This window comes from Pleuronectes platessa, chromosome 12, assembly GCF_947347685.1.
Source record: "Pleuronectes platessa chromosome 12, fPlePla1.1, whole genome shotgun sequence".
Lineage (NCBI taxonomy): Eukaryota > Metazoa > Chordata > Actinopteri > Pleuronectiformes > Pleuronectidae > Pleuronectes > Pleuronectes platessa.
Window position 1 is genome coordinate 21,280,693 of NC_070637.1, and position 27,075 is coordinate 21,307,767.

Below are 27,075 nucleotides of genomic sequence, written 5' to 3' on the forward strand. Positions count from 1 at the left end.
AAAATATATCCCCCCCCCCCTGATGTCTCCCTCTTTGAATCCCGGTAACTTTGTGCCGTATACAACTTATCATTTGGTATATCAAGACCTAAAATGATAGAAACCATCTTTGGTACTTTGACCTTTTACCCTTTTCCCATCAACTAACATGGAGGAGGCAGAGTTACAAATGGTTTTTGTTTCACTTTTAGTAGCTGTCATGTTTTCTTATTTCGCTTATTTTTTTCCATGATACAAGAAACAAACCTCTGATCAGTCATTTTAATCTCAGTCGTCATATTTCTCTCCTCTTGGCACCTTCTCTGCTCCTCCACCACCTCCCTCCCTCCCTTCCCTCACTCCTCACCCTCCCAGTCTCCCCCTCTTCTTTTACAGACACTATCCCAACTCTCCGTACCCTCTCATTTCGTCGGCTGCTCTCTGTTCCTTCTCTTCTTCAATCCCCTCAATTTGCCTCCTTTTCTTTCTCTCCGGTCCTAATTGTTTATATATATTAACATTCAGAAAGTAGATAGCCTGTTGCAGGTGACACCCTGTAATTTGACATCCTTGCCTTTCTCCAAGGAAGGAGCGAGGTGCAATCTATGGCAATCTGCATTGTGTGTGTGTGTGTGTATGTGTGTGTGTGTGTGTGTGTGCAGTGTAATCTGGGGTTGTCACTCGGCCACATGCCACTCTCCGTATGCTAATCAATGAATGAAGCTCTGCAAAGCTCTCGTCTGCCAGCTAAACCCCACACCTCAGTGCTGATATGTCTATTAGCCACATGTCAAAGTCCCCTCTTTGTTTCTGCCTCCTCCCGTCTCTCCCCACATCTCATTCCCATCCTCTCTCATTCGATCGTTCCTCCTCTCGTATCTCTCTCTCTCTTTCCTTCTCGTTTTCCAGCACTTTATTCGACTCTCCTCCCGTAACCGTCGCCTTCCACCGAGTTCCTCTCGCTCCGGGAAAACTCACTCTGTACCGACAATTGTTTTGGCACCAGATGCAATTTCATCAAGTGCATACTCTCCACCTCTAAGCGTAAATGAGACGTGCAGGACATGATGGAGGTGAAGGAAGCTGGTGGATAAACATTGATATTATGCAAAAAAAACAAAAGACAAACAAATCGAGAACATCTATTGCTTTGCCCCTTTTCAAATGTGAGTAAAAATGTGTGTGAGTTAAACAAATGAACAACAAAAGCAAAAGCTCAAACCAGCATGTTGGGCCAATCTGTGTTGATAAAGTCTCCACCACTGGGGGAGACACCTGTGAATGTCAGTAATTTTGAGTAGTGATGCTAAATTTAGTTGCAAACTCTTCACTAACCTAACATAGAGAAAATGTTATATAGCTGCCGTTGTTGTTGTTGTTGTTGTTTCTGGCAAAATGCTCATTACACAAGGCAACAGTGAAGTAAGACATGTCAAGTTTTTCAAACGCAAATGTAGACAAAGAGTCACAAAAAGGGAGTTTTACAAAAATTTGCAGTTTTGAAACTTGTTTGCATGTGGATGAGAGGCCCAAATGAAAAAAGTTTGTTTAGCCATATATTAGTGTGATTAGATGCTATTTTGATGTTACTGCTCTACAATTTGTTTTTCAGCAGTCATCAGCACTAACAATCAGGGAGGCCTCATCATCCTTCCCTGTATATATATATATATTTATATATATATCAGCTGAACCAGTGAGTTTTGATAGGGGAGCAAAATACCATCATTCTATGTCTATTCTATCGTTCATGCTGCAGTGTGGTGCCCTGCAGCAGCACCACCAGCAGATGTTATTCAGGGAGCTCTGTCATGTAGGCAGACCTGCTGACAGATGGGTGGAGGAAAGATAAAATGAGATGTATAGTTGTGCATTTGTCTTAATACTTTTGCGAGCCTTAAGACAGGATGACGGACAGGCTGACAGACAGGTGGCGAGGCGGGCGGGCGGGCGGGCGGGGGGGGGGGGGGGGGGGACCAGGCAGACAGTTATGGGGGCAGTTAGACAGGCAGTCATCCCTGGCATTTTGCAGCAGATAAGTAAGCTATCAAAGGAGGGGGATAAATAGCAGAGTAAAGATTGGTCCCGGCCCCCTCAGAGAGGAGCGGGGGGCCACAATGCAGGCGTGGTGGGCAGATAGCCCCCTGCTCTCATTATACTCTGCCTAATCCAAAACGATGTTTACTCAGAGAGAGAGAGGGGGGGAGAGAGAGAGAGAGAAGGGCCACGCTTATCGAAGTCCCGCACAGTCCTCCAAGCGCGTGTGGAGGTGCGGGTTTGTGTGCATGTGCAAGTGAGTGTGTGTGTGTGTCTGTGTGTGTTTGTGAGTGCACGTTAAAATGAGCCTATTCCAATGGAAAAAGGGATCAGGAGTGTCTCCAAGGCAGACTCTGTTGGCCAGAATGTCGATGCTTATCGCACGCTGCCTGGCTCTTCTGGTGAAAGGCGACCAGGCTATCTGAACCGCCTATTCACAGCATGTGTGTTTACCATACCAGCTCGGCAGAATGATCATTTCGTAATTGCTATTATTATGAACGCACTGCTATTAATAGTTCAGGCTTTTATTAGGCCTGAGCGGATCTGATGCATCATGGGGATCAAGGTCCTTAAGAGGCCGCAAAACGTTTTGTAATTTTTGGGGGGATTTTGAAATTCTGTGAAATGAATTGTACACATTTTCTCTTTATCCCCGTTGACTCGTGCTTTGCTGCAGAACAGTGCATAATGGTTCCTGATGGGCTGAACAACCTCCGTCATGATTGGTGTTTTGATTCCATGTTTCTTTACTTAAGACAACTAAAGGTACAGACCGCTGCACATTTGTGAGAGAGTGTGTAAATGCTCAGAAAAACTCAAGCCGTGACCCTAGAGGAGGCGCTGTAGAAAATCCATTTTAATCCTGATATCCAGTCTTAAACTATCTTGATTTTGTTGGATAAGGAGTAATCAAATATAATAAACTATACTATAAATCCCTTGACTAAATAATCTTATCTGAAAAGTCCTGAATTATATACTACATATGTCCACATACATACTGCAAATCTATAACAACACAAGTCTGATTTGTCCAATGAGGATTTAGGACATAACTTCTCATCAAGATCAAATTAATTTGAAATCACAACAATAACCTACTTTTGCTCTTATCAATACTCACATCACTGCTGTGTTAGAGAGGTTCTTCTTTTCAGATGTACATATTTTCAGTGTATAGTTGTGGTGTTCCCATCCACCCCCTAAAAACACATCTTAGCTGTAGATTGATGCTGATCTGTATCAAAACGTTAGTCCCACTATTCACAGCAGTTTTGAAAACAGACTTTTGCAGAAATAAAATAAATTGCAGAGTCCAAACTGTAAAAGTGTCACCCCGTGCAAAGTACCATGAATGTTTTTAAAGAATTAAGTCACAGGGGGGGGGGGGAGTTGTAACCCTTCAGCTACTGGTGGTAACACAAAGTAGACGCAGCTTCTATCTCTCTCTCCTACACACACACAGCAACACACACATGCACACATCAGCTCCATGGTCCTGTGAACTGTGTGTACCCTGCCCGGGCTGGCCGGGGTAATCCTGGCCTCCACTAAAGTAGCCGTGTGAGAAGACAGATTGTCAGTTGATCATGGCCAACCGAGAGCCTTATCCCTTATTGGATCGGCCATGGAGGAGGCTTAGGAATTATCTGAGGCCTCGCTTAATGTGGAGACGGATCACCGCCAGAGAGCCATGGAGCCCGGAGTCACGCTGGGCCTGAGGGGGAGAGAAGTCTATGTCTGTGTGTGTGGGAAAAGAAAACAGAGAGTTGTGTGTTTGTGTGTATCAGTATGTAATAGTGATGGAGTTGTGTGTGTGTGTGTGTGTGTGTGTGTGCACAAAGCAACATCACGGCCCACTTAACCCCATCTTGACACCTTCTCTATCGCTCCCCTTCCGTGCTTAGTGTATTTCTTTGCCATCCATTCCTGTCCTCTGTCCTCCCTCCCTCCGTGCTACTACTCCTCCCATTTTCATTCCTCCTCTTTCTCCTCCAGCTTTATTCTCGCTTCTCCTCCTCTGTTGCGTCTTCACCTCCGCTCTCCTTTTCTTCCTCCTCCTGCAATAGTTCTGCAGCCTCATCCTATAACTCGAATGGGGCTCATTAATATTTCAAATTTGTAAATTGTTTGTGTTTGTTGTTTGACTGCCTGAAGCTGTGCACGTCACCTTTAAAAATGCCAATGTCTTGAATGTGTGAATTTGTGACTATTTAATACTGCGGCTTCAGTAAATACAGGTTTTGAGCAAATGTAGTTGTAGAAATGATTTGTGCAATTAGAATTAATGACACTGGGACAGACGAATGAAAGAGGGGCAAAACAATTTAGATTTCCTGGAAAGGATTTAAAAAAAAGCATGCATACAAGGCTGTTTCTTCAAGGAAAGCTTTTGACCAATCAGTGATGTGCATTATTGAACTGTAAAGCAAATCCAATGGCAATCGTCAGGTCGTATCTAAGAACTGATCTTTGTGACGGTAAATGCAAAGCTGAGCATTGAGAGTATGTCGGACGTATAAGGACCACCTGTAACACCTGGCCCATATGAAGAGCGCTTGGACTTTCAAACAGACTGAAAGGCAGCAATCTATTACTTTATATAGCATAAAGCCTCTTACTCACATTCCTGTCAGTGAAAATGTTCAGACACTGTTATAGAAAACATTCTTGATACCGGGAAGAGAGTCATGGCCTCTCCTCAAGTATCGTTAGCTTAGCTGGGCTTAGCGAGGAAGTTATTTCAAGTCGCCTTTTCCCCCCAAATAGCCTCTGGATCCCTGTCAGATATTTGAAAAAGCCCTTTATCTAATCCCATGCCTGCTGTCTGATCGCTGCCAGGATTCCTAAGGATTCCCCAGTAAAGACGTGGGTGGGAAGAGGGATGTCCTGGTTACTTTCTTATCCTGATGCTAATGCGGCGTATTTCTGAGTAAGTGGGGGGTCAGAGTTATACCTATTCTTGGAAGTACTAAGTTTTAATGGTGTTTGGCAAACCGCTTTGAGGTGCATTATCACCACCTTCTGCAGATAGTAACTTATTTACTTGCAGGTGATGGAGAAACAAGGAGGGAATATTTTTCTTTTGCTCGAATTACTCAATTTTTTTTTATAATTACTGACTCGTTTGAAATCTGAAAAGCATCCCCCTCGGGATAAGGAGCAGAAGACGGAGGAAAGGATGGTTAATTCCATCCCTGTGCATGTGATTACTGAAAAGAAGCGAGTCCAGATTAACACCGTCTTGCCCCTTTAAGTCCTAAAGTTCACGGGGTCAGCCGCAGGGCACTGGGATGTGGAGGAATGAGGGTTCAGGACTTCAGGCATTATACTGTAAGAGTCAGTGGGAAGCTGCAACCAAGGACTCTGTGGGACCTCCAGCTCCAGTGCTGTTAACATTGTGTGTGTCTGAATTCATGAACCAGTTGTCATGAGTTTAGCTCTTGTTCTATTCACTCTGCTGCAGGAATCATACCAAGATGCATCTGTGAAACAAAACAGTGACAATCAAATCCGCCTTTTCAAGTTTGGCAGACACACAAATCAATATCACTGAAGCTGAAACTGTCAAAAACAAGGATTTGCAAATCAAATGATAATCATAATTATTTATTCCAAGGATCCCAAGTTCAATACCACTGATCCGTTTTCTGTGTTTGTTTCATCACTTTCAAATTTCAGTCACAAAAAGAAGAAGTCATCCACACGACATTGTCTTATTAATGCTGCATATTAATAGAATTTAACAAACTTTAATTGTAATCACAGGTTTTAGCTGTTTCACTAACCTGGGGAGTTAATGTTTTTTAAGCATGCAACTCACACATATTGTTTTCAGGGTTACACCATTGACAAGGTTTAAAACTTGGGACTGATAACTATATTAAGCTGGTGCAAACACACACACACACACACACACACACACACACACACACACACACACACACACTGCTCCCTCTCTCATCTAGTAATTGAAGGTGAGAAATAATTTCATTATCCTCAGGAAGAGTAATCTGCTCTCCACTCCTGATCCCCTCATTTCCTACAGTGCACCTCGACCTGGGAGGCAAACACACACCGCCAGGCACTACATACTTATCACACATGCATGCACGCACATACACAGACACACACACACACACACATAGCTCCTGTCACCCTGGGCTATTAATGTTATTGGAGTTGGGGATTAACCACCAGATTCACATATGCTTTACAAAGCTTTATTAGTTAGTGCTGTCTGTCTTGCTCTCTTCCGCACACATAAATGTGTTCATACACACAGAAACACACACACACACACACACACACACACACACACACACACAAACAGAGGCACATAACTTCCTGAGAGGGAAAGTTAATCTGGAGTTTGGACAGCAGTTAGAATCAGGCACTCGGTAGAAGGCCTGAAGTCAAGGAAAGCCAAACAAGTTGAATTACCTCACATTGTTAACACTGGGGCTCAGTGTAATGTGGTTTCATTTTTTCTGTATCATATAAACATGAATGTCCTTGAGGAATATTGGTTTAACACACTCAGATGTGTGGAAAAAATGTCCAGAAACTTTCTCATTCATCACTTCATTAGATGTCGTCTGTCACTTCCTCATCAGAAATCCACAGCACATTAAAATCAAAGTTGTAAATGAAAGCATCTGTGGCATCATCTTCACATTTTCTTCTTCTGCTTGTGTTGTGGTTCGATGCTGGCTCCCACCCAGTTTACTGTTGCATTACCACCCTCTGCTGTTCATCTACCCAAGATGCTTTGGGTGGCCCCTCGGTGTCAAGTGTAACGGGGACACACGTCCGTGGACACAGAGGGGAGGGGCTGCAGTGTCATGTCGCCGGGCAGAGGTTGGTGTCGGGGGGGCCATTATGTTTCATGTGAGCACTCAATCAGAAGAGGAGGGGTCAAAGGTAATGACACATTAACCCTCACTTCTCATGAATCTATTTTAGAGGATCCAAATTTCACTTAGGATTTGACAAGAATGTCTCTAACCTTTGACCTGATAAACGGGATGATTTTAATTATGAGCTTTTGTTTTAATTATCGGTACATGACATTTGTTTGATGGTGCCTTACTTAATAATACGATTCACACTGTTAACATTGTGTTTTCGCTGATTTCTGAGGGAATAACCCACGGATCTATAGAGTGTGTGTGTGTGTGTGTGTGTGTATCTAGTGCAGCTTGATTGAAATGAAGGGGTTGATTGGGCCTTGATGGAGGTTGGCACTCTACTGATTGCCATTCTAGTTGTTTAGCTCAATGTCATTGGATGTTAAAGCTTTTTAAACCTTAATCATATGGGGATACAGACTATTTACTTTTGATGACAGTAAATATTTAGATTTTCAATGATGCTTTTTTATTGAAAATGGTTCATCACTAAATCCTTCATAATTCTTTTTGTCACTAAATCCTTTGCAAAGTTTCAAAACCATTGCACTGTTGATTTCCCATACACGGCTATGCTGTCATAAATACTCACTAGTACTTATTAGTACTAAGAAGCCGATCTCATATAATGAAGAAATAGTCTTATGTTTAACATGCCTGTAGTAGTAATGAATAACCTCAAGGTTCGAGTCAAATACAAGGTATAAACAGTGATGGAGGGTCTAATGTATTATTGTTTTCAAACATTTAATGGGCTTTATTGGTAAAATAACAAACTAATTGAAAATGAAATATCTGAAATTATGTACAACCAAGAAAATAGAAACAACAATAGAAATTCAGAAGGTTGCTCTTGCTGATATGCCAGTTGACAGAATAAAGTTTTCTGTAGTGTGTGACGAGTGCCCGGCTGAAGGAGACGAAGAGATGAAATTTAAAAAGTCCCATTATTTAAGCCTCACGCTTCTTGACATACTTTAGACACATAGTATAACTGCTGCGGCTGTCAATGTATCTGTGTGTATTTGTATGTGCGTGTTTGTGAAAGTGTGTGTGTGTGTGTGTGTGTGCTGTCAGGCCAAGACGTAGAAAGCGTGTTTTTTTCTAATGGGGAAAAGGAATATTTGGACATTTTATCAATAGGCATTATTAAATCCTGCTTGCTTGAGCTAATCTTGGCGGACCGGAGCGAGAGGCAAGAGAGAGAGCGGGAGCGAGTGAGAGAGATAGATACAGAGAGGGCGAAGTGAGGGAGCAGTGATGTCTGCCCCATGAGGTGAAGAGAGACCGCCTGTAAGCCGCTTATTATATCGACTACCACCTTTTCTCTATCCTCCTCCCGCCCCCCCTCCCTGCCGCCCCACTCCTCTCTCGTTACCTCGCTCATTTTCTATCTCTGCCTCCCTCGCCTGCTTTCTCCAACTCATTCTACGCATATCCTCTCATTCTTTTCTCTCAACAACTCCTTCACATAAACACACACACACACACACACACACACACAAGCAGACACACACACACACAGACAACGCCAAGCTGAACCTTCTTGTTCAAAGCCAGAAGCAAAAAGCTGAAGTTTTATTCAAATGAATGTTTACTTCTTCTACTGCCAAGATATGTGTATTTGTGTGTGTGTGTCTGTTTGTGTGTGTGTGTGTGTCGAGAGAAGTGTGTGTGCGTTAGTGTGTGTTACATGCACAGCAGAAGGAGAAGGGCTGACAGTAGGTGATAAGCCAGACAGGCCTGCACGCTGTGATTATCACCCACCGGACCCCCTGTCACACACACAGACTCACACACTCACACACACACACAATGAGAGAGTGTGTTGCAAGGATTTAGAATAGACAGACAGACAGGCAGACAGACAAACAGAGACGGAGGAGCCTTGGATCACAGGCAAGGTGGAAGCCACAAGAGAAGCAAATGAACACAGACCAGAAAACACAATACATCCAATTATGGTTTTTATTTCAGTTTTATATCAATATCAATGTGTTCTGATGTTTCAACACTCGAATCAAAGCTCCGGGTCACACCACAGATGCCAGATAAATGCTGGTGAATCAGTCCTGAGGTTTACGAGTGAACGATCCCCTCTGTGTGTGTCTTTGTGATTCAGGTGTGTGGCCTTCTGAGGAGGTGATGGCTCACTACTGTCTGCAGAACCGTCACACGTTCAGGTGAGTGAACTCCACCATGCCACTGTAAAAAGACTTGATTCTGTCACCAAGGAAAACTCAAATTAACAGTTGGGATAAATTACATGGACGTAGTTTTTAATTATGTATTTGTATGTTTTATTGACATGAGATTTCTTATTGTTACAAAACAGGAAAGGGACCATCCTGCTTCCACTGCAAACTTATCTGAATCATTAAGCTTGTTGCAATGACAGATTGTGAAATAAGAAAAGTTTTTCCTCTTAAGTAAAATGGTACTTATTTACTATTATCAGTGAAATGAAGGAAGGTTAAACAAACGTGAAGATTCTAAAACAGCTGTTGTGAGACAGAGATATTTCCCCAAATGCAATTACACAAAAATGAGTCACTATGTGGTCATGTGATGTGCACTTCCTAAGGGATTGTTAGACTGATATTTTGAGTTTTAAAACACTGCTTTAAAAACGTATTCATATGGAAAAAGCCTGAATTTCATCATCTGACGGCTAATTCCAGAAATCTCCGTCTGTCTGTGGCTCACATATCCAGAACCACTTGAAGTGTGTTGCTAAAGGGCCCGAGGAAGCGTAGTGTTGAGTTTGGTGCGATGATACGTTCAACAACAAACAGGCGGCCAGCGCTCTGCAGCAGCTCAAACTACTGGGACTCATCAATGTAACTGATTCTAAGTCTTTCAATCAAGAAAACGACAACTGATTCTCCAGGTCAGGTTCTGCATCCTGAGTCGAGCTCCTCTGAACTCTGAGTAAACGGGTGAGCGGCTCTTTGTGCAGCAGCGGTGGCTTCAGGGTTCAGTGATGAGTCTTCACTTACTTTCAGAAAGAAAAGCTGCAACCGGCGTCACCACGTGCCGAACAAACAGCCCACCCCTAACAGGTGTATTTAGAGCGGGAGCTGCACTATTAAATTTGAATGTCATAAATGCTCCTCGTGTGGCTCTGCACCCACCCCCCCCGCGCCACGCTGCGTTGTTCTGCGCTGCTCTTTCCCCTGCTGCCGTCTGCTGAGCGCTGGCCAGCCCCGCGGCACACGGCTGAAAAGCACCCAGGCACCTTTGATTTCCTCTCAAGGTGGAACATCACCCTTTGATTTCCTGCTTTAACATTCAAGAGGCGGGAGGCGAGGAGGAGAGGGGTATTGATCAGAGCAGCGTAGTGAAGGTCAGAAAGAGAGGGAGGGAGGCAGGGAGGGATGAAAGAGGACAGGGCGAGAGATGGAGGGGAAGGGGAGATGAAAGGAGGATGAGGATGGAGAGAGAGGGGTTGAATGAGCATGCAAGCAACAGGATTGTGTGTGTTTGTGTTAGTGTGTTAGTGTGTTAGTGTGTGTGTGTGTGTGTGTGTGTGTGTGTGTGTGTCTCAGAATTCCTGCTGATTGAGCTTGTGCTTCTCAATGTTCAGTATTCAGCTTCCAGGTTGATGGTTGAATTGATATTTCTAACCCTGCTGTGTTTACTGTGTGTGTGAGTGCGTACATGTACATCTGTGGACTTGTACAGTACAGCGTGTGTGCACGGTGAGTGCGTGTGTGTGTGTACCTGTGTGTGTGTGTGTACCTGTGTGTGTCAGTGCTAAACTGGCAGGTGGGTCTCAGCAAGGTAAATCTCACTGTCACTCATCTCTCTCTTCTGTTTCTCTCAGGGGCGCAGTGTGTGAGCTAGGAGGAGGTATGACATGTCTTGCAGGGCTAATGGTAAGTCACACACAGACACACACACTCACACACAGACACACACACACACATACAGACACACACACACACACACACACACACACACACACACAAAAACACAGACACACACACACAGATGCCTGAGTTCCCTAGTGAAACTGAACCTCAATGATCAATACACAAACAGCTTGGGCACACAGTATGCTTACCTGTTCATGTGCAATATCTGTTCTGTGCACAAGTGTACAAGTGGGCGATTAACAGTCGTCATATTCACAGAACACGTGTAAAACTACAAGGTAAAAGTATATCATGTCACGTGTGAGGATGACAGATGCGACTAAATTACCTAGTATTTGTTGTGGTGCTGAAGTTGTGTGTTATTACCTGACATTCATATCAGTTTGCAGATTGAACACGTGACTCCACGATCCTGGGCAGGTGCATGTCCTCAATGGAAAGCAGTGGCTCAAGATAGTTATGTTCTTTATCGTTATCGTTATGCACTCAAATATATTCATATATAAATACACCATATCAGCCACAAGATAAAAAAAAGTAACACTTTGGTGACACAAATGTCTTAAGTGTTAACGTGGCGGGAGAATTTGCACTTGTTGCCTCGTTGATGTCTTATTCTTTTTTTAGTTAAGAAAAACAGAGTCAACCAAGCTCCTTCATTATCAAGTTTTAATTATTAAGTATGAATTACTGAAGATGCCGGAGATTTAATTATTGTGTGCTTTTATTTTGTTTACCAGCAAACTCACGCTCTCACCACACGCGCTCATGCTGACACTCTCGGATATACCACAGGCTGTTAGCCATAGGGTTTATTAGCCGGAGACTTAAGGGCCCCTCCACATAGCAGGCGTCAGTGTCCCATCGATCTGCTAGATGCGTGTGTGTGTGTGTGTGAGTGTGAGCCTGGTTTTATCTCCTGGCAGTCAATACACCATGTTTTGACATTGGTGACTTGAGATGGAATCCTTCCCTCACACCTCTCCTTCTCCTCCTGCCTCCTTCATCCGTCACTGACACCCCATCCTGTTTTTTTTCTCCTCTGTTGTCAATGTGAGCTTTTCATTATTAACAGTTCATTATTTATGTCTCAGTATTTAAAATATCCTCATGAAAGTTGGCGCAGACACACACACATACCGCTTTAACCTTACTGTTGAGATCACTTAACTTTTCCTATAGAGTCATTATATTATATATAGTTCATGATGCTGTTGATAAATGAGGAATAGATCAAGATCAGAAACAAATGTACAAATGAACAGCATCATATCGATAACCTTTAATTAAAACTATTTAGATATGAGACTAAAGAATAACATGTATCAAGTCAAAGTTTATAGCACTGTAATAACTGAAGCTGAGAAAATAGCAATGATCTTTAATAAACCACTTATTTTCTCTGTTTGTAACTTGTCAAGTTTAATACTCATTTCATTTTCTGTGTCTCCATCCTAAAGTAAATCATGTTTTTTCTCTCTTAGAGCAAAAAGTACTTATTAAGTTTATACTCCACAAAGGCAAATGCTTACATTTCTCTGTTTTAATCATCCTGAGTGTAAAACAGTCTCTTTCTGTCTATTACTGTAAATCTGCTTAAAGATCTTTCCCATCGTTAAAGCTGATGATCCACTTCTTGTTTCAAACCACCTCTTATCTTAGCAAATATTACTTATTAATCATCTTTCTTAATTAGCTTTGATTGTGATTGATTGTCTTCTGTACGAAACCAGAGAAGAGAACAAGTCTTTAGGAATCCCTGCGAAAACATATCCAATGCAAGACGTTTGGTTTGATGTCCGATTCACAGCGCTCTACTGTGTGACATGTTGATATTTGTTTGGATCAGAATGTGTGTGAGCATTTGAAATGGCCCGACTCTGTGTGTGAGTGCAGTGTAGGTGGAGGGTGGCGGGGTGGAGCTAATGGGTTGCCAGGTTGGGCTCTTGATCTTTCAGCTGGATGCTCTGGTTCAGCCCGGAGGTTCCTTCCTCCATTCGAGCAGATGGTGGAACTCGCAGTGCTCAGTGACCCCCTCACACACCCTGCAGCGCCTGAACATGTGTGTGTGTGTGTGTCTGTGTGTGTGTTTGTGTATGTGTGGCTGGGTGAAAGCATGCATGTTTGTGCGATTGTTTCAGAAATGCTCATATACTGGATGTGTCTTTTCTACAAGTGACGATTACATTGAATCGTCCGTATAGGATTCGCGAACACGCCAACACAATAGCTACTTGCTCCTGCCCTCGCCCGTGTGTATATGCACACACCCTCCTTCACAGAAATTGACAGCCTGACACACACTTGCTGATATAAAAAAAAAAGCATCTGCAAAGAAAAGAAAATGTGAAAAGATGAGGTTATACTAAAGCACATACCTCTCTATCTACATCTGCCTCGCACGCGGCGCGGCACAAAGCTTTCTATCCATCCTCCTGTCTCCCTCCCTCTCTCTTTCTCTTTTCTCTCTCCGTCTCCCGTATAGTCTGCGCCGCAAAGTTATATGAAGGGCATCAGGCAGGCCCGGCGAGCCGAGTGCAGAGTGACAGCGGCGAACGGAGTGATGGCTCGGCCCGATAAACACCCAGCGTCAAATGAAAAGGCTCGGCGCTTGCCATCATCCCCTGTCACAATGCAATTACTGAACAGAGTGATAGCAAGATAGCAGCCCCCACCGCTAGCCACAATGATAAAAGTATTGACTGATTTGATTGAATGATTAAAATAATGCAGACATAAAAATGGGGTGAAGATAGAGAGGGAAATGGCAGAGAGGAGAGGGAGCAGTGGAGAGAGAGGGTGGGGCGGGCCGGGCTGCCAAGAGTGAGGCTTTGTAGATATGGTTATGTCATTATTGTGTGTGTGTGTGTGTGTGTGTGTGTGTGTGTGTTCAGATGTTTGCCTCATCTAACGGGGCCTTTGGTTTTTGTTCTTTTGTTCCGTGTTGTTTCATTCCTCTGTCTCTCTGTCTCTCAGGTTGCCATTTGTGCTGACGCGGAGGAAGTTCTGCTATCAGATGGGAATGAGAAGTCCATTCAGAGTATCCTTTCATCGTCCTCTCTCCTTCTCCTCCCGTCTATCGCTCCCATCTCGGCCTCATTCCTCCACCTCACGTTTATTTATATGCATTCAAATGAAATGGCTTCTGTGAGCACTTGTGTCTTTTCTTCAGGGGTTTTAAATAGTAGGTTTGTTGTATATTGTTTATTTAGCCTGTTTAAAAACCTCATTGATGCACAACATTATTTATAGGGTGAGGGAAATGTCTGATCTATTGTCACATGTGCAGCAGCATTTGATGTGAGTCAACATTAATTCTTATTTTCTAGATTACATAGATGAAATAAAATTGGATAAATCTGGGGTTGAAATAGTACAAAAAAGCAATTGTGATTAGCCTGCATATGTTTTAAATAATGTATATGCCGAAGTCAGAACAACAACTTCAGAACTAAGATAATGGACTTTCCATGTGAGTACACATTCACACACACGCACACACACACACACGCTCACATACGTTTTCCCTTGAGTCATAAATCATTTTCTTCTATCATCATTTATTGAGAAATCAAGGCTCCAAATAATGTACATTTAATATTCGAACCTGTGACATTATCATCATTTCTTTGGGAAATAAAATTTCATGATGAAGCTCTGTTTGGGTCGCTCCTACAAATACTATAGAGTCATCGATCCCCCCCCCCCACACACACACATACACACACACACACACATTACACGACACGACAGGACCAATACAAACCCTAGTTCCTGTGAACTGAAGTCTTGCAGAAAATCTCTTTTAATTCAATTAAGCTGCAGATGCTTAAGATGCCTGAGGGAAAACGGTGAAGACATTTTAAAAACGCTCTGTCTCGATACGTCAAAGAAAGTGAAAAGAATAAGTGGAAATCCGTCCACTTGTTTTTGTGTAATCTTGCTCTGACACAAACCAACAAACAAACAAACAAACAAACAAACTGGGGTGAGAACATAACCTCGATGGCGGAGGTAACTATTATCACTGCCATTAAATTGTTTTCATGTCTTCTAGGCTGAGTGATCAAAATCTATTTGCAGTAAACTTGCTCTTAATATTAAACACTTGTCTCTGAGGCTGTAAAGGAAAAATGTACAGTCGCTATAACCTCTGTGTCTCAGCCCTAAAACCAGAGCTGGGGCAGGAGCAGGGGGTGGGGGGGGGGAGTATAGTCATCATCCACCTCTTTTATCTTGAGACAGGACGCCCACAGTGACAAACATCCAGCACCAGTGCTCAACGTGGCATCTACCAATCCCGGCTGCCCGCAGTGCCAAGTTAAGAGCACGGTAATTGCCATCCTGTCAGATTTAGTGTGAGACTTCATCTAATGCTAGAGGCTAGGGTTCGGGCTTGATGAGTGTTTTTGAAGCAGGAACAATCAAGGTTTGTTTAAAATGTTTTTGTGTGTGGTTAAGGTTTAAGACCTATAATTAAGTATTTGGGGACAAATCTTTAGACTAGTTCTTTTTTCTTTTTTCTGGCCGGTATTTGTTATTTGAGTGGGTTATCGATCAGCTCCTGTCAGCTGACGAACCATCGTGCTCCACTTTTTCATTTTACACTTGTCCCCGTCTGTTCCCCTTTGCAAACTCTTATCCCCCCCCCCCCCCCCCCGTCCTTCCACATCGTGCTCCATTCTCTTAAGAACTTTACAGAGATGGAAAAAAAAAGACGCTGTGACCCGTTACAGTTGTTTCACAATAGCCGGAAATATAGATACACATTTCTCCCCCCACTGACCAACATTGCACTTCCATATTTGGCCCAGCTTACAACATATCTGTCTCGGGCAGCAACAATTCTCCTTTACTGATCACAATGAGACCAAACAATAACATTATGGAGCCTGAACACACACACACTCGCACAAGGGGGGGGGGGGCTACACAAACAATACGCCATTGACCGGCTGCTTTTGTTACTCAGAACAAACACATAGGGAGAATTGTAAAGTGAAATCAGAGCGAGAAATGGAAGGAACACACAGAGAAAGGCCGAGATTTCGTTCTGGACTCCATGTTGGTCCGTTCACACACTCACAGGCTCAATGGAGAGTTTCCTGTCACTGACTCAACCTCGTGCTAATGAACGCTGTTTGTATCACACTGCCCGTGTTACAATGGAGAGAGATGGCGAGTTGCGATAGCGCTCAGTTTTCATTCAGTGAAATAGCTGAGAAGATATTTCAGCGCAAAAATAAGTTTCCAGCAGACGATATTTAGAAGTTAGATAAATTAAATCTAGAGATTTATTTTCCCCGTTCCTTCTGATGTTGTTGATGTCGTTGTGCAGAAACACACACACACACAGACACACACACCGGAGACAGCAAGCCACTCCGCTGCTGTGACCTTGAATACTCGTTTTTTTGAAAATCAATTCGAGACGTTCCATTAAGAATGAGTGATGCATGTCATTGGCTGCTACTTCAAGTGATGGGAGCAAATATTCCTCCACTTTAATGGTCAATAAAACCCAAATCTCTCCCTCGCTTTCACTTTCTGCTCCTGATGTCTTTGTTGTGTGTTTTCTACTGGCCTCTGTGTTTGTGCGTGCGCTGACCTTTCCACCGGGGGGGGGGGGGGGGTGCTAGTGATGAGATTACAGTATAAGCTGCTCTGCTCTTCGCCCTGTCATCCCCATGCATAATACACTGACGCACAGGTGTCCAGTGTGTGGGTGTGTTTGTTTAGGTTTGTGTATATTAATTATTGTGTATCTGCGGCTGGGAGCCCTCTTTTGATTTTGGATCGGCTCTCCAACTATCAATGTCTCGATCACCCCTTCCTGCTCGCTCTCTCTCTCTCTCTCTCTCTCTCTCTCTCTATTTCTGTCTAAGTCTCCGGGCTCGCTCGCTCTATCGCTCTCTGTCCTCGTCGATTGGATTTGTCTCAGCTCTTGGCGGGCTTTAATGACAAGAAAATCCTAATTGCATTGCTTTGTAACTCCACAAGCCGGGGTCCTAATAGACAACTTGACATCAATCGGGCCGGCCTTTGTGTGAGTTCATCTGCATGTGTGAGAACGTGAGGTGAGAGTGTGTTTATCTGTGGTTAAAAGCCTCCTCATTGATCCGCCTCTGCAGCCAGGCTCCCGATCCCTGGAGATCATCCCCGGTCAGTCAGGCTTCTCTCTGTGAGGATGTCAACCATATATATGTTCTTACTTACTTTGAGTTTTACGTCTCTTCATGTGGCTCTGACGCTACAGTCTGGAATCAGTAGACGATCAATGTTCTTTCTTAAGTCCCAAGATCCATAGTTCATGTTTAAAACATCGCTTACACAGAATAGTTTTATATATCTGGCAATAAATGTCCATTTGCCCTAAAAAAATCGATTGAATTTGGAAAATAAATATTAAATCTACTTCAAATATAATATGAACATCTTTCAATCTGTTCCAATCGCAAATATAACATGACAATTACTTTTTGGAGCCATGTTTGTGTGTCTACATTGAACCCTTGACCGTGCTACAACAGATGTGCGACAGTTGGTGGAGAAAAACCGAAAAGCTGGAAAGTTTGGGTCGACTCGTGTATCTGCCAGGTGAGAATATTTTCACTGTCACAACTTCTGCTCTGTTCTCATTATCACTGGTTGTACTATATGATACTGCAAACAAACAAGTAAACACACACACTATAGTGGCTGTTTTTCCAGTGCTATCGTCAAACATTTTCACAAGATGATGGGAAACAGTTTTGTTCAAATTGTTCTTTTGTTAAATATAAGTGGTTGGATTAATATTAGAAAGAAAATACACCGTATCATTGTATAATATGAATCTGTTATTCTTATCTTGAATAAATATATTCATTTTATACATTTTTGCATCATTATGTCTTTAAGTATGAAAAATGAATGTTAAAAGATCAAACCTTATTATCTTTTTAATGCAAAGTAGGATGTGTGTGTGTGTTGCATGTGTGTCTACGTGCATTGTCATTCAAGCAAAATGATTGTCTTTGATAGGGAGTTCTCATCCAGAAACCATCAAGAGAACTCTGCACAACACACACACTCACACACACACAAACACACACACACACACACACACACACACACTCACACACGGGCTAAAGCACAGTTAATTGTCGTCCTTGTCTCAGAAAAGGTATTTTTCCATTGACTGACTGTTTCGCTCCCCTACCTCTTCTCTCTCTCTCTCTCTTTATTTCTCCCTCCTGCACATATTAGAGTGAAAGACGTAGTGAAAAAGTAAACGTATAATTAGGCTACATTACTTTGATTGTTTTCTTTTCAGATTATGCCTGCTGTCATAGCCGCAATGCACAAGAGGGCGAAGGGCACGATGCGATTGGACAAGGGGGGGATAAAGGGGAGGGGGGGGGGGGCATGATGGTGTGGTTGAATGTGCATGTGTATGTGTGCGTGCGTGTGTAAGGGACCTCCTGCCGCGAATCAAGATTGTGTTTCTAGCGAGGCCTAATGTTTTGTTTACTGAGTGTTAATAATGCCTAATTAATAATCCCCCCCCCCCCCCCCCCAATCTGCCTGACACTCCGAGAAACAGAAAAAAAAGAAAGCCGAGGGAAATGGTATTGACAAAGAGACGGAGGAACAGTGCATCAGCACAAACAGGTTCCAGCTCATTTCAGCCAGAGAAATCAACCGCTTCTAATTTACCAGAACATCTCAACTTCATTGACATTTAGCATCAAACAGACAATATCAAGTGGCAGAGACCAGTATGAGTGACCAGTAACTGGGAGACAGTTACTGGCAGGCCCGGCGAGATTAAGTGGTAAAGAGAAGGCAAAAGCACTATAGTGTGTGTGTGTGTGTGTGTGTGTGTGTGTGTGTGTGTGTGTGTGTGTGTGTGTGTGTGTGTGTGTGTGTGTGTGTGTGTGTGTGTGTGTGTGTGTGTGTGTGTGTGTGTGTGTGTGTGTGTGTGTGTGTATGCTCACAAGGTATAAATGTCAAGTGTCATGTCAGAGTCTCCCTCTCTTTACCTCACAGACGACATGTCGTCCATTGCGGACACATTCTCTACCGAAGCAGAAAAACAGTGGGGGTCAGAGGGAGGGAGAGAGAGATGGAGTGAGAGAGAGAGAGAGAGTAAGAGAGAGAGAGGAAGAAGCCCAAAGTGAAGTGGTGAAGGACAAAAGACCAAAACCTGCTGCTGCTGATCTCTGTGCAGTTTCCCCAACTCTGCATGTCATCTTCCACTCACTCTACAAAGACTAAACCTTGGTCTCTGTTTGTCTGTTGTGTGTTTGTGTTACAGGGTCGTGAGGTGGGACTGTGAGTCGGACATTTCAGCACTAGAGGGTCACTTTGACATCATCATGTGTGCAGACTGGTAGGCACACACAAACACACACACACACACACACACTGATTCACCTCCGTCTGTGCGTTCATGGCATTAATTTTCACTTTTGCGGGACCCCCCACCAGCGCCTGGACCTTCCATGCCTTTTCCACGCACGCACACACACCTGCGCACATACACACACACAGACACACACACACACACACACACACACACACACACACACACACACACACACACACACACATATGCTGTGATGCCCGCCTGCCTCCATTTTACACCAAATTGCCTCGTTTTCATGCTTGGTGTCCCAGCAAATGGATGACTTAGGCAAATTGCAAATAATTGCGCCTTGACAAGGAAGGAGACACAGTATGAAGAAAGAGAAAGAGTTGAGGGGCGGATGGAGGGAGGAGTAGAAATGGAAATGGAGCGATAGAGCAACATAAATATAACAATTAGCCCATTGGTCATTGAAATGTAGATCTTGTAGCTAATGATGAATTGCATCTGTTCTCTTGCGTCGGCTGAAGAGCGTGAAACAAGATTCATCAGGATTTTCTCAGTGTTTGCTGCATCGTGACTTCTGTAGGAAAAATATATAAAGAAGAAGGTGAGACCGATCTGTGAAGGAAATCTCTCCTCGGAAATGTGATTCAAGTTACATGTGCTGTCGAAAGAGATGAATTGTGCAGCCTTGACTTGTTTATAGGCATACTCACACATGCACAAAGACAGACACACACACACACAAGGCTGCAGCGGTAAGGTAAAAGTGTAGGTGAACCTGCTACAGAGAGAAAGAAAGAGAGAATAGACACAATCTTTTATAATCCTATTTATCATATTTGTAAAGGTAAAAAAAACGGGTTTGTCCGCACAAATCAAACGTTTCTCAACACAAAAGAAAAACATACATTTTCCTGTAGGTGAACAAAGCCTGCTCGGGCGTGACTGAATGTTGTCCCTCACCTCCACATCCACAATCTGTTTATTGAGAAAGCGACAAGTTGTCATTGAATAGAGACTCTGATTGTGTTATAGTCCGTGGGTGGGGGGTCCTTTCAGTTCATGCATTATACAGAGGTGCAGACAAACCTCCATGACCTCGGCTGGTCATTTTAGCTGAATAATGAAATAATCTCTTTGAGTAACTTAAACATCTCACCCTCTGTGGCTGGGTCAGAGCTCAGCCTTCTCTCTGAGGCAGTCAAAATAACTCAGCAGTGAAGTAACAGAAGTGTGTGAGGTTCACCCTGAGATGCTGAAGTGCTGCTCTGTCTTTGTTCACGTCTCTTCTATCGATGGAGGTGGAGGAGAGTTTACTGGTAAAACAGATCTCCTATATAAATGTATAGGTACGGGTATGAATGAACTAAACATGTGGCGGGTGGGCGGCAGGTGAGAACTGAAGGATGTTGAGAAAACCAGAAATGAAAACATCTGAATGAGCTTAATCAGCCTCAAGGGTTTGTTTTATTTTGAAAGTCTGTAACATCAACTCTGACACTCGGATAACTGTCACTACCAATATCAAATCAGCGAGAACTTGATCACATGAATGGGGAATGAAGTCTTAGTGGCTTTGCTGCTGGTGAAATATGCCAACAAGTATAAGCTGCTAGTTAGCCACAAGTCTGAGATTCACAGACACTTTCCCAAGAACACAACTCAGCCACCTGAACACAAGGTCGAGAGGGACACCATCCAATACATGTGGGTACCTGTGTCTGTAGCACATATGTAAACGGGTCCAGATTTGATAATTGCTGGTAGGAAGGTGGAGTTTTGCGGGTGAAGGTTTGCAGGACTCCAGCCTAAGGACAGGAAAACAGCACTGGGTTGTTTCCTGTCATGCAACTGTGGACCAGCACCTTCTTTTCAGACAATTTCAAATTCTTTGCTGTGAGAAAACGGCATTTATGTCCACTTACCCTCCATCACACCCGCACACGCTCACATTCGCACACGCACGGCTCACACAACGTGGAGGAGATGGACGCGCTGCTGGTTCAAGCAGAAAAAGCACTCGACTATTTCCCGGCTACACAAACACCGAACAAAACAAGCTTGTGTACAACCCGTGTGTGTCTCGATCTGCCGCGAGCGAGTGCGCGTGTGCTAAGTGCAGCATTAGCAAATGCCGTTATCATTATTGTAATGTCACGGTCATTACAGGTAATAGTCAGGTACAGCACCCAGAGAGAGAAAGAGAGCAGGCAGCTAATAGAGGATGTTTTACAGAGGACTAGTGTATATGCACGTGTGTATGATAGATGGAGGCAGATAGAGTGAGAGCAGAGTAAATTGTGTGTGAATTTTTGATATCATGGGTTCTTCAGATTTCCCATGTCTCTCAGCAGAGGTGCTCGCTTTAGCCACAGGTCCGTGTGCACGTGTGTGTGTGTCTGTGTGTGTGTGAGTGTGTGTGTGTGCTGCAAGACGTTTCTCTGCCATCTTTTCTTCTCTATGTGTGTCTGTGTGTGTGAGTGATTGTGTGATAATTGCAGTGGTCTTGGTTGAAGAGTGATGGCTAACCGATTAAAGGATGCGTCATTGTGATGATCACCTGCGAAAAGGTCAACAACGCAGCTTCCACTCCGATTTAATTATAGCTCCTAGCGGGAGCGGTGGAACCACTGCAGAGTTTGTCGAAACATTGTGTGAGGTGAAGAAGAAGAAGAAGAAGAAGAAGAAGAAGAAGAAGAAGAAGAAGAAGAATTGTCGAGTATCTAAGTGGATGTTGCTGTAAGAGATGTAGTTGTAGTAGTAATCTGCCTCTGCTGAATGCTTGGCCAACTTAATTTGATGAAAATTGCAGCACTCAAAAAAGACATCAGGTTGTGCGTCTTTTGTGTGATGTCACAACTGGGAAATGTGATTAAAGAAACATGTGACACAATTAGTTTGGAGTCTGTTGTGGTTCATTATGAATCAAACACTTAAGCGGGACGTAGAACCGTGAAACCTCCTGTTCACACAAGATCATAATGGAAATTTTATATATTTAATGCACATTTTATTCCATTTTATATTTTCTCCTGGCTTTGTCCTTTGGAAAGCACTTTGTCAATGGAATGATATTGTTCTCGTCCTGTGTCGAGCTTTGAAAGAATGTTTAACTAATTAGTTGAGGAAATCTTCAAGTCTCATCAAGTTTCCCAAAAGTATAATCAGTCCATATCTGAGAGAGAAAGACAAACTGCAGGAGCACAGGCTTAGTGGAGGGCTGTGTGCTGTTTGTGTGTCTGTGTGTGTCTGTGTGTGTGTCTGTGAGAGAGAGAGAGAGCTGGAGAGAGAGAGGGATTCCTGCAGTGGGCATGTGGATGGCAGAGAATCCTTGGCTGGGATGTTGGCATCTCTACATTTTCCAAAAGCTGTCCATGTGGGCACTGAGATAAAACCTGGTTTATGTGCGTGTGTGTGTGTGTGTACACGTGTTTGTGTGTACACGTGTTTGTGTACATTGTTTTTGTTCGATATCTTTGCCATTTGCACCCTGTGCGTTCACATTGCACCTAAGAGTTGACTGCAGATCTGTTCAGATCAGGATCTTTGGCCAAATAACTTGTACAAACTCAAAAACACATCTTTGTTTAAAACACTTAATGTATAATTTGTCACAATAAAACCATCCTGAACAGAAGGTCAGAAATCTGTAGAAACAATAAACACATGTAGCTGATGGATGAGTCAAGCAACAACAATGTTTTCATAATGTTTAAAGACATAACTATTCTATATTAAAATGTCTAAAAACAACTAGTCCTTTATTCGACATTATCCAAAAGGGTTTCGACAAGTTTCAAACAAAGATAAATTCACAATTTTATTCAAGGCTAAGAGGCTAAATGCATAAGAACTCAACTTTGTCTAGTTTTATCTTGTGATTTTTTTTCCCCCTTCTCTATAATATCAAATCTTCAAGAACTGCATTACTGTGTTTCCTTTTGTTTCCCTAATGAACCGGTGTCACCTCTCCACATTAACACCAACTGAATTCCCTTCGCAGGTCTATAGAACATTTTCATCAAGCTTAATTAGCGAGAAAATTATTTTTCTTTCTATGAAACGGACTCAAATAAAGATTAAAATAAATGAAGATGCCAGATTAGAAAAAAAAAACACGCAGAGCCTTTCATATCATCGAGAGCTTAATAGTTCCAGCGAGAAATATTCGATCAACATGTCACAACTTCCGCTGCTCACGTCTCATTCATGTCGGAGCTGAGTATTCAGAGTTGTTGTGAATCTGCATTTTTAGGCAACAAAAAGCTGATAGTGGATCTGAACGCTCTGCTCATTGACTTTAGATCAGATTGAGAAATTATGAACAAAACAGCCACAGGGTGCTCAGCCACTTACACACGGTGAGTGTGAGAGGCATTCAACGCTAAGCAATGTGGAAGTCACAGTCAAAGAAAGTGACACATTCAACTACACACACCCACACACACATGCCACACACTCTCTTGCATAGTCTGTAATAGGATGACGGAGTGAAACCGGTGTGTGTGACAGTTGTCGTGTTATCTGTCTCTTTAAGAGGTCGAGGTTAACGCACTCACTGCACCGCACTCCAGTCGCTCTGTATTTACTGTGTGCGTGCTTTGCTGTGTTTCTATTTGTTTACACAATCGCAAGGTTGTGTTGCTATTTCAGTTTCTAAGTGGCTTAGTCTTGTTTTGGCAACGACACAAGTAGTAATGGTGACTTTTCGTGGATAGATAAAGATAAATAATCAGAAAGAAATTAACTGTATATTAGTTAAATACTCTCTTAAGGCACAGTACAGTGGGAAAATACTACAAATAAATTCAAATACTAGAATGTCACCCACACAAAACCTGAAATACACTGTGTTATGCATTTTAATGTATAATTTCCTCTTGAAGAACTGAGTAGATGATGTCATGTGTGTCCAGGGTCTCACCCTTTGACAACTTCCTGTACGTTCACGTATGTGTCTAAGGAGACAAATATAGCAGTGATGCTCGCGCTCACTCACACGCTCACTCACGCCCATGTTGTGCCCTTTGACCCCCGGGCCGTTTTGACTAGAGTTCGCCGGGCTGTCCTGGGTGGGGGGGGTCAGCGCGAGACAATAGGCCTCCGACGGTCTGAGGGCGTCCGAGGTGACCTTAAAGGGGAGGACCACTCACGGTGTTCATGTGACAGAACAATAAACCTCAGACAGACGGTTTAACAGAAGGTGAAACATTCCTCTGAGTCTATTATCTACATCAATGGGGGGGGGACCTTTTTCCCTCTGAAGAACCATTAATTATATTATAATTATGTATGTTTTTTTTTATGATGTAAAGCCATATAAAAATACATTTAATTTGCCTTCTTTCCTATATCACATTAACATCTCTTGTTCTTTATGGTGTGCCGACTGATGTCAGATGATTGTTATGATGATGCTACTCGAGGCTGAAGGACATTTTCTTCTATAACAGAAAAAAAAGTGTCTTTCATGATATGTTTTTTAATCTGAGCCAGAGCTAAAAAGTTATTAAACTTACGTATTACGCCTTTATCTCTCACTGCCACAACAAGTGTTAATATCGAAGGTTATTTTTCATTACATCCTTTTATTTAATAATATAATAGATTATATATATTTTGATTTAGTATGCTAACAACCTTTTTAAGGTGGACCTCACCACTCGCACAGTTCTCTTTCTTAAATGGCCCTGAAGTATATTGACTGTAACATGTTTAGAGAAAATCTTGTCAGAGACTTGAGCTGTTGCCCTCTGCATGACACACTGTCCTTCCCCTGCCCTGTGTGTGTGTCTGTGTTTGTGTGTGTGTGTGTGTGTGTGTTCCAGCTGTTGCCTACACCCAACTACCTCACTTCCTTGTTGTAATTAGCTTTCCCCCGTGAACTGGTGTCTGTGGCAAAATAAACCAAACACAAACCTCTCACCTTTCAAGCCAAATAAACTTTGCCCCTCAGAAAGAATAATAAACTCAACACGTACCTGCACACATCCTGGTTTCACTATTGTCCTGTCGTGCTTTGTAGTTCGTTTTTTTAAAGATCTACATATATATGTCGTCTGGAAAAACATGTCAGTGTAGGTGTAGGCTGTGAGGAGGAGATGCTGCCTCCTGTCTGGGATCAGAGGGTTTTCAATGAGGAAAGGTCAGAAGCACTGATTGGAAACATGCGCCCAGATTGCCACTCCACTGGACGGATGTTTGGGATTATGTCAAATCTGCTCTGTATTGTTGCATTTTAGTCAAATTACTCCACTCTCATCGGTGATAAATAGGTGCACACACACACACATACATACACACACACACACACACACACACACACACACACAATGCACTACTTATGTGCATAATGGATTGATTTTTGTCTTTGTGAACACACGACAGGTGTGATGATCAGATTTGTGTTAGTGTGTGTGTGTGTGTGTGTGTGTGTTGAACAAATCTCCATCCCTCCCAGAACGGAGTGATTGCCCACCCCACTGTTACATAAAATCAGCTTTTAAAATATGAATTATTTTAGGATGCACTTCCTTGAAATTTAAATGTAATAATTTGTTTTTAGTTTATTTAACTAAATAAAAAGGCAGTCCCTTTTGGAGCCTGTTTTGAATGAAATGAGTTCAGTGATCTGAAGAAAAGCTCAGTAAACTTATGTTAGTACATTTAATAAACTGTTTAGTCTGATGAACAATCTTTTGCTTTTCATTTCCATGTATTCATTTGAAAGAGTTTTGAAATAGTGATTCTTTGACATGAAGCTGCAGAGACTGAATCCTCCTCCAAATGTCACTGTGGTCATAATATTCTTTTTATTATTAAGAAAAGAAGCAACAATGCCGTGTTTGCATTATGGACATTGAGCAAGTTTAAATCATGTCTTTTCTATTCAATTTACAAAAAGGCTTTTTTGGAGAGTTTTAACTGTAAAGCATTGAATTCTGGGAAGTAAAATTTCATTTGACAGTTGTGTTTCTTTCACAACTTGATTCAATGAGTAGAGTGAACTCTCAACCGTGTATTCATTCAACCCATCATTTCAATCATCATGGCACAGCTCTCTAAGGTCTCAAGTGGATTGAAAAAAAAACTTTAGGCTGAATCATTTTGGAATGAAGGAGAAAAGATTTGTTGATCCTACTAAATTCCTGTTTGAATATTTAGTGTAACAGAACATCCCAATCGTACCTTTAGAGCATATTACAAGAACTCAATTCATGGCTTGTCAATTATATAAAAGTTGCTTATCACATTATGTGTGGGGGCTTCACAAACATACAGCACATGCACAATCGGTCTAACTCCCTGTGATGAAAGCTACACAAGGTCTCTAACACACTCACATGAAAGTTTCAGTACAATGTCGTTTAATGTGCAACGAGAAAAAATGCAGGTTTTTGTTCTTATATCTTCATATTAACTACAGCGCGAGTGACACATTCAAGGTATTAATTCCACAAATCCAAGGTGCTTTGTAGCACTTTGAAGTATCTCAGTAAAAAATGCGTGTGTGGTTGCATATAATGTGCATATTTGTGTGTGTGTATGTGTGTGTCTTGTGTGTGTTCTGTGGGCAATTGTGTCTTTCTCTGGTATTCTCTGCAGTCCTCTCGGTGCCAAGGCACACGGGGAAACTCGAACGTAAACAAAAAAACGAGGGAGCATCTTACTCATGCAAATTGTTTTTCTCTGCTTCCTGTCAGTGGATTTATTTGTAAACAAAAGAAAATAAATAGCCCCCTGCTTTATCTCGAGCTGCTATCATAGGAATGCATTCTAACCTGACTCTCCCTCTCCCCATCCAGTTTGTTCCTCGACCAGTACAGAGCCAGCCTGGTTGATGCTATAAGGAGATTACTGCAGCCCAACGTAAGTGTGTGCATGTGTGCGTGTGTGTGTGCGTGTGTGTGTG

The 27,075-nt window shown here is 42.6% G+C and overlaps 1 protein-coding gene across 1 annotated transcript in view; it reads left to right on the top strand.

Annotated features, from left to right (window-relative positions):
* Positions 1-27,075, top strand: part of camkmt (calmodulin-lysine N-methyltransferase) — a 98,849-nt gene that overhangs the window by 57,888 nt on the left and 13,886 nt on the right. The window contains exons 4-9 of the mRNA XM_053436390.1: positions 9,052-9,112; positions 10,756-10,807; positions 13,784-13,847; positions 17,338-17,404; positions 19,107-19,181; positions 26,969-27,032. Coding sequence (XP_053292365.1) covers positions 9,052-9,112; positions 10,756-10,807; positions 13,784-13,847; positions 17,338-17,404; positions 19,107-19,181; positions 26,969-27,032 — 383 coding nt within the window. The remainder of the gene's footprint in view (positions 1-9,051; positions 9,113-10,755; positions 10,808-13,783; positions 13,848-17,337; positions 17,405-19,106; positions 19,182-26,968; positions 27,033-27,075) is intronic.